Consider the following 14,635-nt stretch of genomic DNA (forward strand, 5'->3'; position numbering starts at 1 on the left):
ACCCAGCCAGGGAAGGTGGCCGGCCCACACCCCTCCCCAGCCCAAATAGGCCTCCCCGGGGACCATGCCCACCCACCCCCAGGGCTCCAAGGAACCTGCCCACTCTCAGAGTCCATCCCAGTCCAATGCGGACAGTCCTGGAACTCAGGAGCTGGGCCCTTGCTGGAACAGTAACAGCCGGCATGGGGGCCGGGCGAGCGGGGTATGGCCAGGGGCACCCTCACCCCACCCAGGCCCGTCCAGACCAGCTAACACCGCCTGGCGACTCTCCTGTCGGCTAAAAAGGCCAGGTGGCCCGCTGAGGCGTGGTTTGAGCAGCGAGGATGTCTCGGGCAGAAAAACCCCACGAAGCTGCCCAGGAGCGGCAGGCGGGGTGCTGGACAGGAGTGGGGGCCCAGTGGCCCATGAATTCTCACCTCACTGCTGGACAGCCTTAAACATCTGCAAGGAGGGACGTCCCTGGCCGTCCACTGGTTATGACTCTGCGCTCTCACTGCCAGGCCATGGTCAGGAAACTAAGATCCCACAAGACTTGTGGCTTGGCCGAGGGGGTGGGGGGGTTGGAATCCACAAGGAGCCATGAGGCCCAATGAATTCCAACACTGAGAAGACAAATGTTTCCAACAGGCACCAGCCCTAATGGGCTTTGGATCCCACTGCGTTGTCTGTTTTTATAGAAAAAGCGGGTCCATCTAGGAGCCGCTGTGTGGAAGCTGGCGACACTGGCCCTTGAACGTGGCCTCTGGACACTCGGGGGAGCTGGGGGGGGGCGGGGACGGGGGGGGCCGGCAAACTCTACAGGACTTGGTTTTAGCCACGACCTAAATTAAAACACAGTCGTGATTGCGGCCCCTGCCAATCAGAAGCCCGACCAGCCCAGGGGATTCAATTAAAATGCTAAATTAATTCAATTGAATAACTCCTCTTCGTGACACATTCTTCTAAAAGGAAATTAAGAGGAAATTTAAGATGTTCTTTTTTTTTCGTTTGTTTGACTGACTGGTGATGAGTAACGCTGTTCACAGCTCCGAAGGAAAAACCAAAGGGGAGGGCCTCTGCAGACAGCAGACGCGGTGGGGCGGGGCCTCACCTGCCACCAGCTCCAGCTTCTCGCCAGGGTCCCCCTCGGAGTAGAGCTTGGGGTGGCAGCGGTACCCGATCTGGCTGATGAGGCTGGCTGGCAGGGCCACCAGGTCGCGGCGGATCAGGACGCAGGAGCGGCTCTCCAGCGGCACCGGCTCCGGCTTCTCTTGCACTGTGGACACAGGACCGCCCGGTCAGGGGCGTCCCGGCCAAGCCCTGGGGCCACAGACGGGGAGAACGGCCCTCCTCCACCCAGGCCAGCGTGAGGGCTGCTCTGCGCCTGCCCTCCCTGTCCACCAGCTGCTGCCCCTGCAGAACCCGAGAGAGTAGATAGGGCAGGTGGGGGGATGTCCAGTCCGGTCCAGGAGGCTCCCGGGGCGCGGCAGTGTCCACCAGGCCTCGGAGGACAGCCCGGTAGAGGCGGAGCAGCCGCCTCTGCTGGGGGAGCAAAGGCTCGGGGAGGGGACAGACCTCGTCTTGTCAGCCCCCCACCCAGCCGCTCCTCACAGCAGCCCCTTGCCACACAGCCCCTCTGCCAGTGGGCGCTGCGCCCTCTGCTCCTGGCCAAGAGTGGCTCCATCAATACCATCCAGCAGTGAAGCCGGGGGCGTGGCAGAGCCAGGCAGGGCAGACGCCATGTCTCCACGGCCAGCTCCAAGCCTCTGAGCCTTCAGGGAATGTTCCCGACAGATCACCACTCGGGGAGCACTCAGGGACCCCCAGGCGTGCCAGAACTGCAGCTCTGATGGGGTGGCAGGCGTGGGGGAGGCCCCCTGACGCTCCCCTGACCGAACCCCACCCTGAGCTCAAGCACACCCTGCCCCCATGCCAGGCCAGCCTCCCAACCACCCCCTACTCTCCCACCCCCTGCAGGGTCTCTTGAGGCCTGGTTGGGGTTTCCTCTAGTGCTCGGGATGGAGGGGTGGGTCCTTTGGGCACTTGGTGGGCACCCAGCACACCCCTGTGCCTCATCAGGTGTTGGGAGGCTGAAGGGGAAGCCGAGGGCTTGCCCCCTGCCCACAGGAGTGCCCAGCCAGCAGCCAAGGCAGGGTGAGAGCAGAGGCCGCATGGAGGACTCCACCATGGACAGGACCCCCACTTGCCAGGCTCCATCCCCCAGCACCCTTCAAGCAGGCCCCCGGTTCTTGCCCCTGCCTGTCCCCCTCTCCCCCATGTCCCCCTTCTCCCCAATGCCCCTGCCCTGTTTTCCTGCCTGGCACCAATTCCCCCCAGCACTGTGTGCCCAGGCCTCTCAGCAGGATCAGCAAGAGGCCCGCACCCAGCAAGCCTCCACGCAGACCTGCAGACTGGCACCTTCACCCTGGTTCACGCTCACACTCGGCCATCAATCTACCCTCTTCACCCTGCTGCTGTGGCCAGAAGGCAGGGCCAGGGCCTGCCTCGTCTGTGTCCCCAGCACACGGGCACACCCGGTCATTCCTGGGAGGGCCACTGCCCCGGCAACTGTGTGGGTGAGAACCCCAGCTGCCCTGGGGCGGGCCACCACACGTCTGGCAGAGCAGCACGGCCTGCAGGGGAGCCCAGGGCCCGACCCCTCCCTTACCCACCCGGCACCCAGGCAACGTCTACAGCTTGGATAGGGCCCCAGGCTGCTCCGATGGACACCGGGTAGGTCTTCCCTGCTGAGAGCAGTGGCTCTTGTCAGCAGCCTTGATGAGCCCTGGGCAGGGCAGGAGGGCACAGCTCATCAGACCCACCAGAACTTGGACAGCCGGAGGGTGGGGGTCAAGGACGCTAGGGGCTGGACGGTCTCCTCCCGGCAGGGGCTCAGGAGCGGAGTCTGTTGGGGAGGTGCCATGACCACTCCCAGAGGGTCAGAGGCAGCCCCTTGGGCTGGCCAGTGCCCCCTGCCCTCTGTACTGTGACACCCCGTTGGGCTCACAGGGCAATTCAGCAGGGACACCTGAGCCTGGGGAGGGAGGAGACCAGGTGGGGCTGGGAGAAGGACCTGGAAGCCACACGGGGGCTGCTGTAAAGGGGCTTTGGGAGGGGTGGTGTCAAGGAAGGGTTGCAGCCCCAGAGCTGGAGCAGGTGAGCGTGCATTAGCCCCAGGTTATCTCTGCACCAGTCTCTCGTGGGGGAAGGTCAGGGCGACCCAGGCCCTAGGGAACCAGCATTTTGTAAACCACAGGGCGAGTCCCACGGGGTAAGGTAGGGTGGTCAGTCCCATCCCTGAGGATGGGTTGGGGACCCACCTGCTGCTCTTGCTGCCTCACCCAGGGTCCGGGATCACTCACGCTGGAGTCACCCTCAATTCCCAGCAGGGTCCCCCAGGGCCCCCTCTACCCTGTCCCCACAGAGCTCAGCCCTTCCTGGGGAGGCGCCTGCCAACATGCACAGGGTGAGCATGGTACCCAGTGCCTTTGGCCCGGAAGGGGCCAACTCTAGGGCAAAGGAGGGAGCCTCCCGGGAGCTCAGATCAGGGCAGAAGCCAGAAGGGTGGCCGCTCTGGGGGTCGGGCAGCATCTCCCACCTGGCATGTTCAGGGAATGCTGGGCGGGGCGGGTTGGGGGGTGTGTGGGGCAGAATGGCAGAGAGCCGTCAGAATCTTCCAAACCCGGAATTACCCAGGGGCTTGGGGAGCGCAGGAAAAACAACCCGGATGATATTTTAAAACATAATTACCCAGCCCGCCACCCCCCCACCCCAGCCCGCTGTGATTACGCTCACAGACTTGGAGCAGAGCGCCAACGCTGGCGCCGTGGCATTTACATAAAGAGCGCTCGCCAGCAGAAATAATCCCATGCACAACCCTCGGCCTCGATGTTTCTCCAAACAGCAGAAGTTGTTTGTGCTCCGCACGCTCCCCCCACACCCCAGCCCGGCTCCCCGAGAGCCAGAGGCTGTCAGATCCAGAACAACCAAAAGAGCCTCTTCTATTTCTGCTCCGGCACGTGCCGGATACTGCGCCAGCTAAAAATACCCCCCTGAGCGGCAGCGCATCTGGAAAGGTGCTCCGATTGCTCCGCACACCCCCGGCCCTAAACTACCCTCTGCTGGGTCGGAGCTGAGCCTCTAGCAGCCTCCGTTCTGGGAGGGGTTGTCGAGTCACAGAGAGGCTCCAGGAACCCAGGAGAGCCTGTGCACCCGAGCTCAGTGACGGGGCCCCTCAAGCACCCCTGGTGGCCTTGGGCAGGTCACCAGGCCTTTGACAGTGCCTGATGGCAAGGGCACTGGGAGATGCCTCATTGGGCTGTGTGCAGGGGTCACACCCAGCGCCCCCCGCACTGGGGTGGGGGAACCTGCCGGCCTCCTGCTGCCCCAAGACCCGGGCAGCCGCCTGCAGTGTCAGCGGCCCCGTTTCCACCCCTTTATGATGCTGGTTTCTAGGGTCATGGGCTCCAAATAGTTAGCCCTGTGAAATCTGGTGGGAAGCACGTGAAAGCCGTTAGCCACTTGCATGGGGAGGTGAGCGTCTGCCCTGCATGAGGGTGGGTGAGTCATGGTCATAAGGGTCCCAATGGAAGGTTCTGGAACAGAAGCTCAGGTGGACAAACGGGCAGCAGAATCGAGGCCTTGGGGCTGGAGAGAACACCAGTGTGTCCACAGGGCAGGCGGTGGACCCTGCGGGGGGAAGAGGGGTCCCTGCGGTGCCTTCAAGACTCTGCTGCCCACCTGCCCAGGACACTGAACCCAGAGGGGAGAGACGTCACGCGAGCGAGGTGACACGGATGCCACAGCCTGCAGGATGCATCGCGTGAGGGCCTGGGGCTGAGGGAGGGGAAGGGGGACAGAGCTTCGGCCTGCGAAGAAGATGGCGGTGACGGTTACATACGCGAACCCGCTTGGTTCTGTGCTCTTACAAGTGGTTCTAACAGTAAATCTTCTCTTCGGTATCCTCTGCCACGATAAAGACCCTTTTTCAAAGGAATGAATGGAAGGAGGGAAACTGGGAGCGTCACGCTGCCCACAGCCCGAAACGTCCTCAGCCTCCTGAGGGTCACGGGCAGGGAATGTGAAGAACGTGCTGAACCTTCTGCACGGGCAGTGCACAGCAAGACGCCCGGCCCCAGGGTGCCATCACGTGCAGGAGGCTCAGCGGGGCCTGTTCTCGTCCCCAAGTGCAGGTGCGTCCGGGCATCACCATCAGAGCCCCGCCAACGCCATGGCCACCCACAGGTGCCCAGGCTGCCCTGGTCCAGCCACTGGGGGGCCCTGTTGAGGTGGGGCAGGGCGGGGAGGGGGCAGAGAAGGTGATGTCCGCTCCACAAAAGTGTATGCCATTTGTTCAGATGGCAGAATAAGAAACCGAGCCCCTAGTCCTTCATGATACAGAAAAACACAGATGAAAACCAAACGGAAAGAAGAACACGGCCCCACGCGACCCGATGCTGGTGGTGACCAAGCCTGCCAGACACAGCGCACGGCCCAGAGCCAGACCCACGTGAGTGAGCTCGACCAATGCGTAACAAACGTGCACAGGGCCCGGCGGGGGAGGCGACAGGCTCCCAACAAGGATCACGCACGAGTCACACGCAGGCAAAGCCAAGCCGAGCACCCGCAAGCCCAGCCAGCACCTTGTGTGAAGACGAACCCAAGTGGGCTGCAGAGCTGAATGTAAACACAAACCCAGAGAACTTTCGGCAGCAAATCTGCAACCTTGGGTTTAGCTAAAAACCTAGACAGAACCCCAAAAGCACAATCACTAAGTTAAATAAGAAACTAAACATCATCACAATGAAAAAAAACTCGTTGTCTACAAAAGATGACCAAGGCAAGATCTGTAAAGTATGTGCCTGACAGAGGAAAACCCTAGGGAAGACAAGGGAAACTCAACCAGAGCAGAACAAACAATTCAACTTTAAAAACGGGCAAAAGAGCTGACCAGATACGTTAGCAGAGAACACACAGACAGCGAATCAGCACAAGATGCTCATCACAAGCCCTTGCTGCTAAGTCACTTCAGTCGTATCCAACTCTGTGCGACCCCATAGACGGCAGCCCACCAGGCTCCCCCGTCCCTGGGATTCTCCAGGCAAGAACGCTGGAGTGGCTTGCCATTTCCTTCTCCAATGCATGGAAGTGAAAAGTGAAAGTGAAGTCGCTCAGTCGTGTCCGACTCTTAGCGACCCCATGGACTGCAGCCCACCAGGCTCCTCCATCCATGGGATTTTCCAGGCAAGAGTACTGGAGTGGGGTGCCATTGCCTTCTCCGCACAAGCCCTCAGAAAAATGGAAATTAAAGCCACGCTGAGACAACACTCCTTGAGGTTAGGACGGCTCGGTGGGACCCAAGCACCGCGAGGACCCAGGGTCCCTGGAACAGTCACGCACCCGCATGCCCAAGCATGAGAACGAGATGGCATAGGCCGCTGGGAACCCCGAGGCCATTTGTTACGAAGTTAGACGTGTGCTGTGCTGAGCCAGCACTCGGCTTCCAGGTGTTTACCCAGGAGAAGAGAGAGAGATGAGCGCCCGACGCCCGGAAGCCTGTGCAGAAATGCCCGCACGGCTCTGTTCACAGACGCCAGCTGGAAACACCCAACATCCCGAATCAGGGGAAGGGACAGCCAGGAAGCCGTCCACATGACGGTCACCACGGGGCCACGAGGTACAAATGGTTGATGCAGTCTGGATGGATTCCAGGTTCACATGACCAGTGGAGGACTGGTGTCCAGGGTTACCTCCAGGGCGGGTCCACGCGGAGGGCGCGGCCAAAGACACAGCCAGCACCTGGGGGACAGAGGAGAGGAGCTGCCAGGGCGGGGGGTGGGGGTGGCCATCAGAGCAGCGTGGGCGAGTCCCGGGGCCCTGGAGGCTGGTTGACGGAGCTCTTCCGGGTGGTGGACGCTCAGGTCACACCACCTGGTGCCCGGGAGGCCGCCCAGCCCCCTTCTGCTCAGCTCCAGGTGGCTTCCACTCACGACAAACACACCACAGGTGGGCAATCTGGCTCGTCCCTGCAGCTGCCAGCTCGGTGCCAACTGGACCCGCAGTTTTTAAAGGGCCACACCCGTGATGGACATCCGTGTGCTGGACACCCCTGTCAGCCTCCCAGGAACAGGCCAGGTGGGTTTCCTGCAGGTGCACGCAGGCCCAGGTGGGAGGGATGGGGTGAGCATCCGCAGCCATCGTCCCGCCTTTCCGTGCCTCCTACGTAACCGTGACGCACCAGAGAGTAAGATGCGTCTCGTTTCTCGGATTTAAAACGTCGGGGAGAGGATGCATCCAAGAACCAGTGTAATTTGGCACTTGGGGTAAAAAAAGGAGCAGAAGTCTGGAAAGGAAGAAAAATAAAGGTGGAAACAGAAATTCGAGGCCAAGGCTGTGGAGGACCTATGCGCAAACCCTGGGCAGCAGACCCCCGGAGTGGGTCACGAAGGGACCCGTGTGGGTCTCGGGGGCCCCACACTCGGGAAGTTCTGGGCTCAGCTGCTGGAAAGACACGGGGGTTGCAGAGGCCTGTCCCTGGATGGTGCCCCAGCCAGACCTGGTGACCGGCCCCTCTGGGACAGCTCGGAACCCTGACACTCCCCCTGGGCAGCTCCACACCCTACTTGGCCCGCCCCACTCAGACCTGGGTTCTGTTTGTTGTTTTTTGCCTCCTGTGTCCGAGTCTGGCCCTGGGAGACCCCACCAGTCGCCTGTCTGGCCTCCCATCCCCCAGAGAGAGCCCAGCAGCTTCTCCCATCGCCACTCTGACCGTGTGCCTCTTCTGTCCCCCATCCTTCCGTCCAGTGCTGACTTAAGAGACGCTCGCAGGCCCGCTGCCCGCCCGTGGATGCCAGGCCGACCGGGGACGCTGCTGGGGACCAGAGTGGGAGGCGAGGGGCCATGAGGGTGGGTGGCTTTCCAGCGCATGATCGTTCTGTACTCTAATAAAGCAAGCACAGGCGCTTCCCCAGTGGTCCAGTGGCTCCCAATGCTGGGCGCCTGGGTTCGATCCCTGATTGGGAACTAAGATTCTGCATGCCGCACAGCACGGCCAAAAAAAAGGACACAGGGGAAGCAGACTGGTAGAGATGGTCATACTAAGTAAGGCAGACAAAGACAGATATCAGATGACATCATTTATACGCAGAATCTCAAAAAACCACACAAATGGACTTACAGACACACATTAACAGACTCACAGACACAGAAAACAAGCTTATGGTTAGAAAGGGGAAGGGAAGGGAGGGATAAATTAGGCATTTGGGATCAACATATATACGGTTCTATATATAAAACATAAACCACAAGGACCTACTACACAGGACAGGGAACTCAACTCAGTATTCTGTAATGAGCTAAAATGGGAAAAGCATTTGAAAAAGAACAGACACCCGCGTGTTGCGTAACGAACCACTCAGCTGCACGCCTGAAACTAACACATTACAAATCGGACGGAGAATAGTGGCTGTCCCACAGGGTGGGGTGGGGGGTGACCGCTGGGAGCAGCAAGCCCAAGGAGAGGGGCCAGCAGCTGGGGCCGGGCAGACAGACAGAGGGGTCGAGAGCCCGCAGAGACTCCGGGGGTCCTGGCCGGGAGCCGGCACCTGGACACAGCTTCCCAAGTTCTCTTCAGTGTATCTGCCGACCGCCAAGTAGCACGCGTGCAGAACCAGAGGCAGAAAAGCCATTGCCAAGAAACAGAAAAACAACTTAAGTCAGGAATGTGGTGTCCCACATGTGAGCTAGACAAGCATCGGATGTGAGGGCCTGCAGAGGAGGCGGTGCTCGGGGGAACACCAAGGACTTCACCAAGACCCGGGAACAGCCGGGGCCCACGAGCAGGGCGGCCAGGAGCGCCCCACCGGACTTACTCCAGCAGGTCACATCACTTCCTGACAAACCCGAGGGTCTCTCACGAAGGACTCTAAAGACAGGTCCCAGACCCTGTGAGGAGCAGCTCTGCTTAGAGCTTCCAAAATGTATTCACACGTCATGAAGCGTTCAATAAAAAAATCACCAGGGGGACTTCACGGTGGTCCAGTGGTTAAGATCCCGCCTGCCAACGCAGGAGACACAGGTTCAATCCCTGATCCGAGAAGATCCCACATGCTGCAGGGCTATAACTACTGAAGCCCCCGAGAAGCCACCACTGCAGCTAGAGGAAGCCGACGAGCGGCGACAAAGACCCAGCGCAGTCAGAAATGAGAGATTAAGAAAAAACTCACCGTCCACAAAAAGACATTCGATCGGACCCACAGGCGATCTGGAACAGAATATAGGCAGAGTCTGTCTTTCAAATAACCTCTCTTCATGTGTGCAAGGAATGTACAAGACGCAGAATTTCACCAGAAAACTAGAATCAGTAAAAAAATCAAATGCTAGGAAGATGATTGGTTCAGGAGTAAATTAAACAGAGCAGATGAGAAGATTGGTGAACCGGAAAATAACTCAGTCCAAAACATCCAGACGGAAGCTGCAGAAGAAAAAAGAAAAGTCGTGAAACAGAACAGAGCTTACGGGGAATTCGTAGGACGCAGTGAGCGCACAACACTCGTGCCCCGGGAGCCCTGGCAGGAGCGTGGGTGCACGTGGGGCACTGTCGTGACCGAGGATTCTGAGCTGACCAAAGACATGCAGTCACGACAAGACAGTGACCCCAGGGACTTCCCCAGGGGTCCCGTGGTTGACTTCACCCTCCAGGGCAGGCAGCGGGGGGTTCAATCCCTGGCAGGGGACCTGGGATCTCACGTGCCTCACAGTCGGAAATCCAAAACACAGAACTGAAGCACTGTTGTAACAGATTCAACAAAGACTTTAAAAACGGTCCACGTTAAACAACAACGAAAAACTGATCCCAGACAGAGGGTAACACAGGAAGACACGGAAAAAATAAATGTGCAGATAAGTATAAACACAGGTGTTTAAAACGATGACAAAGGCTGCAGCTAAAAACACGCAAAGGCTCTCACCCCTACCCAGGATGACAGGGGGACAGAAAGGGGGCTAAAGTCGTGGCGGTCTTGGCAAGCAGCAGAGGGGGAAGGCCCCTGAAGGAAGGCTGGGAGTCAAGACGACCTCCAAGCCTTAAGAGACCAGCTGTTGCTTAGGTGCTAAGTTGCACCTCACTCTTCGTGACCCCGTGGGCTGCAGTTTGTCTGCTGATCTCCAAGGACTTCCCAGATGTTCAGTTCAGTTCAGTCGCTCAGTTGTGTCTGACCATGGACTGCAGCACACCAGGCTTCCCTGTCCATCACCAACTCCCGGAGCTTACTCAAACTCAGACCCATCGAGTCAGTGATGCCATCCAACCATCTCATCCTCTGTAGTCTCCTTCTCCTTCTACCCTCAATCTTTCCCAGCATCAGGGTCTTTTCCAGTGAGTCAGTTCTTTACATCAAGTGGCCAAAGTACTGGAGCTTCAGCTTCAGCATCAGTCCTTCCAATGAATATTCAGGACTGATTTCCTCTAGGATTGACTGGTTTGATCTCCTTGTAGTCCAAGGGACTCTCAAGAGTTTTCTCCAACACCACAGTTCAAAAGCATCAATTCTTCAGCGCTCAGATTTCTTTATGGTCCAACTCTCATATCCATACATGACCACTGGAAAAACCATAGCTTTGATCAGACATACCTTTGTCAACAAAGTAATGTCTCTGCCTTTTAATATGCTGTCTAGGTTGGTCACAGCTTTTCTTCCAAGGAGCAAACATCTTTTAATTTCATGGCTGCAGTCACCATCTGCAGTGATTCTGGAGCCCAAGAAAAGAAAGCCTGTCACTGTTTCCATTGTTTCCCCATCTATTTGCCATGAAGTGATGGCACTTCCCAGGTGGCTCAGTGGTAAAGAACCACCTGCCAATGCAGGACATGTGACAGGAGCTATGGGTTGAATCCCAGGGTTGGGAAAGTCCCTTGAAAGAGGAAATGGCAACCCACTCCAGTATTCTTGCCTGGACAATCCCATGGACAGAGGAGCCTGGCAGGCTACAGTTCACAGGGTTGCAAAGAGTCGGACACGGCTGAGCACGCATGCATGGACTGCAGCCCACCAGACGCCTGTGTCCACGGGCATTCTCCAGGCAGAATACTGGAGTGGGTAGTCATTTCCTTCTCCGGGGATCTTTCCGACCCAGGGATCATACCTCTGTTTCCTGCATTGGCAGGAAGATTCTTTACACTGAGCCACCAGGGAAGCCCTCAAGAGACCAGTAGGCAAATTTAAAACAGGCACAGAAAAACAAATAAACAGATTAAAGTACTTGATTAGCCTGAAAGAAAGAGGAAAAATGGAGAAGCCACAGTAGATCAGGGGAAAAAAAGTAGATGAAACCCCCAAATACCAGTAGTTCATGAAATGTAGGTGGACTAAACACTCCAATGAAGAATTGTTAAAGACTGTGTAAACAAACAAACAAAAATAGGAGACGCTCTTACACAAAAGGACAAGGAAAGTCTGAAAGCAAAAGGTTGGGGACAAGATGCAGCAGGTGAACATCAAAGAGAAGGGCGCGGGGCAGCTCCGCTGACGTAGGCCCACGCAGACTTCAAAGCAAGGGCCCTTCCTGGTGCCGTGGGATATTTCCAAGAAGACCAGCTCGCCAAGAAGATAAAACAAGCCAGTGAAAAGATAGAGCAGGGCCCAGATCACAACTTCACAACAACTGGCAGAGCTGCAAGGGGAAATGGCGCATCTACCGTACACCTGGAGACGCAAACACCCGCTCTGGGGAGCCAACCAGTGTAAGAAGAAAACAGCACGTCAGAAAGCCTGCGCAAGACTCGATGTCATCGTCGGTGCAGTTTATCAGGCTGAACAAGGCAGTTTTCTCCAGCGCACGTAGAACGTGTCCCAGGGTACAGAGTGAGTCTCAGCAGATGCCAGCACAATGGAGCGCGCGGAGGCGGCTCTGAGACCGCGGCAAACAACAAACCAGAGATTACGACAAGAGGATGACCAGAAATCCAAAGCAGGTTTGAAATTTTAAACCCACATAACACCCTTAGATAACCCAAGGGTCAAGGGAAAACAACCACAAAAGCACTGAAAATTATTTTTAACTGAATAATAATGGAAATAACAACATATCAAAATGTGTTGGGTAGAATTAAGCCATGATGAGCAGGAAATGGATAGTCCTTGAGCGAGTATCTTTGAAAAGGCTGAGAAATCAACTGACCACAAAAACTTGAGAAAGAATAGCAGGTTAACTCAGAGAAAGTAGAAATAAACTGAAATTAAATACATATATTTAATTTAAAATTAATAATTGAATATATAAAAACACATATAATTTTTTTCATATATAATAAATTAAAATTTTATATACAATTACATATATTATATATAATTATATATGTTTTTATATATATATATATATATATATATATAAAGCACAGTTGACCCTTATACAATGTGAGGGTTGGGGCACCCACCCCCCTGAGTAGTTGCAAATCTACGTAAAACTTTTGTCTCCCCGAAACCTAACTACTAATAATTTACTGTTGACCAGAAGCCTTACATATGTAGTCAGTTCACACAGATTTTGCATGTTATATATATTTATACTGTATTCTTAAAGTCAGCTAAAGAAAAGAAAATGTTATTAACAAAACCGTAAGGAAGAGAATATATTTACAGTACTGGGCTGTATTTACTGATGTCCTTGTTTCCGCTGTCTGTCTGCAAGGTGAATCACCTGTCAGCACCTACACTAATACTGTCCTACATGACACGAAGCACGGCAGGTATCAACATGTCAGTGGTCCAAGACATCAAAAAAGGAAAGACAGTGTGGAAAAGAAATGCATATTTATTTACAAGTACTGCATTTATTGCAAAAAACCTATATATAAGTGGATCCGTGCAGTTGGCAGGTCAACCGTATACATAAGAGAGAAAAAGCCAAAAGTTGGCTCTTTGAAAAGACTAGTGCGTCGGAACTTTCCTGGAGATCCAGGGGTTAAGACTTACCATCCAGTGCAGGGGTACAGGTTTGATCCCTGCTTGAGGCACAAGATCCCACATGCCTTGGGGCCAAAAACCCAGAGCATAAAACGGCAGCAGTACTGCCACGCATTCAATAAAGACTTTTAAAAAATGACTCACAAATTTTTTTTCATGACTAATATGTTGGAAAATCCCCAGCAAGCCTAAATGAAGGATAACGAGGTGAAAAGACCCTCATTAACAATATTAAATGCTACTGTTGTATGAACATGACACAGCAGATTCTATAGAATGGAGGTTGGCAGACTTACTGCAAAGGGTCATAGGGTCAGTCTTTAGGCTGCGTTCTGTTGCATACCCTTCTTTGTTTCCCCGTTTTCCTTCCAAACTTTTCGAAACTATAAACAGCATCCTTCGTGTGGGGGCGGCGCCCACACGAGCCAGGGGGCAGAACTCTCTGTGTCATAGTTTGCCACTTTCTTCCACAAACATTAGGAAGATTTTAAGAGGATATTAGTAGTAGATTCACGCCAATAAATTTGAAAATTAGCTGAGGCCCATAAGCTTCTAGAGAAATGTAACTTAACCAACATTGACGCAAGAAGAGACCAGAAATCTGAACCGGGACTTAGTAAATATAAATCTGAAAAACATCATCCGGCAAAAAACTCTTGGCCTGCATGGCTTCACCTGTGTATTACTTCAAATATTTAAGAAGGAAGTCAGCTAATCTTATACAGACTCTGCCAGGTCATTTTATAAAAGGGGCGGGGGTGATTCTCAATTCATGAGGCCAGATGATTCTGCCAGCAAAAAGGGAAACGTGACCTTAAAGGAAAATTAGAGGGCCCCCTCTCTTGTCCATATGTTACAAAACTCCTCAAGGAAATATGACCCATATTAAAAGCATGGGCTTGTCCCACATGGCTGGCGACCCAGGCACTGGGTCCAAACTCTCGCCTTCCCTGAGGTGGCTTTGAGGAACCTGTACTGGCACCAAGGCTTCCCAGGTGGCTCAGATGGTAAAAAAAATCCACCTGCAATGCAAGAGACAGGGGTTCAATCCCTGGGTCAGGAAGAGCCCCTGGAGGAGGGCATGGCAACCTACTCCAGTATTCTTGCCTGGAGAATCCCATAGACAGAGGAGACTGGAGGGCTATGGTTCATGGGGTCACACAGAGTCTGAAGCAACTGAGCACGCGTGTGCGCACGTGTGCACACACACACACACACACACACACACACACACCCCAGCACCCACAGTGCTTGTGCTGTGTGTGGGTGGGGGGGGTATGCATTTAACAGGATTCACAATGCTCTAGGCTGGAGCTCTGGACAACTGTAGGGGGCAGGGGGCACTCTTTACAGAGCCAGAGGCTCCACGCGCAGAGTCTGGCTGGAGAGGGGTGGCTTCCTTGATTTAGCAACTGCCAGACACCTGTTGGAAAAGGCAATGGCACCCCACTCCAGTACTCTTGCTTGGAAAATCCCATGGATGGAGGAGCCTGATGGGCTGCAGTCCATGGGGTCACGAGGAGTCGGACATGACTGAGTGACTTCACTTTCACGCACTGGAAAAGGAAAAGGCAATCCACTCCAGTGTTCTTGCCTGGAGAATCCCAGGGACAGCAGAGCCTGGTAGGCTGCCGTCTATGGGGTCGCACAGAGTCGGACACGACTGAAGCGACTTAGCAGAAACAGCAGCAGAC

The 14,635-nt window shown here is 55.1% G+C and overlaps 1 protein-coding gene across 4 annotated transcripts in view; it reads right to left on the reverse strand.

Annotated features, from left to right (window-relative positions):
- The window catches only part of NACC2 (NACC family member 2), an 83,733-nt gene that overhangs the window by 7,745 nt on the left and 61,353 nt on the right, over positions 1-14,635 (reverse strand). For all 4 annotated transcript variants that reach the window (XM_005213294.4, XM_059891310.1, XM_005213295.5 and 1 more), the window contains one exon: positions 1,091-1,255. In XM_005213294.4, coding sequence (XP_005213351.1) covers positions 1,091-1,255 — 165 coding nt within the window. The remainder of the gene's footprint in view (positions 1-1,090; positions 1,256-14,635) is intronic.

Source organism: Bos taurus, chromosome 11, assembly GCF_002263795.3.
Source record: "Bos taurus isolate L1 Dominette 01449 registration number 42190680 breed Hereford chromosome 11, ARS-UCD2.0, whole genome shotgun sequence".
NCBI classification, from domain to species: domain Eukaryota; kingdom Metazoa; phylum Chordata; class Mammalia; order Artiodactyla; family Bovidae; genus Bos; species Bos taurus.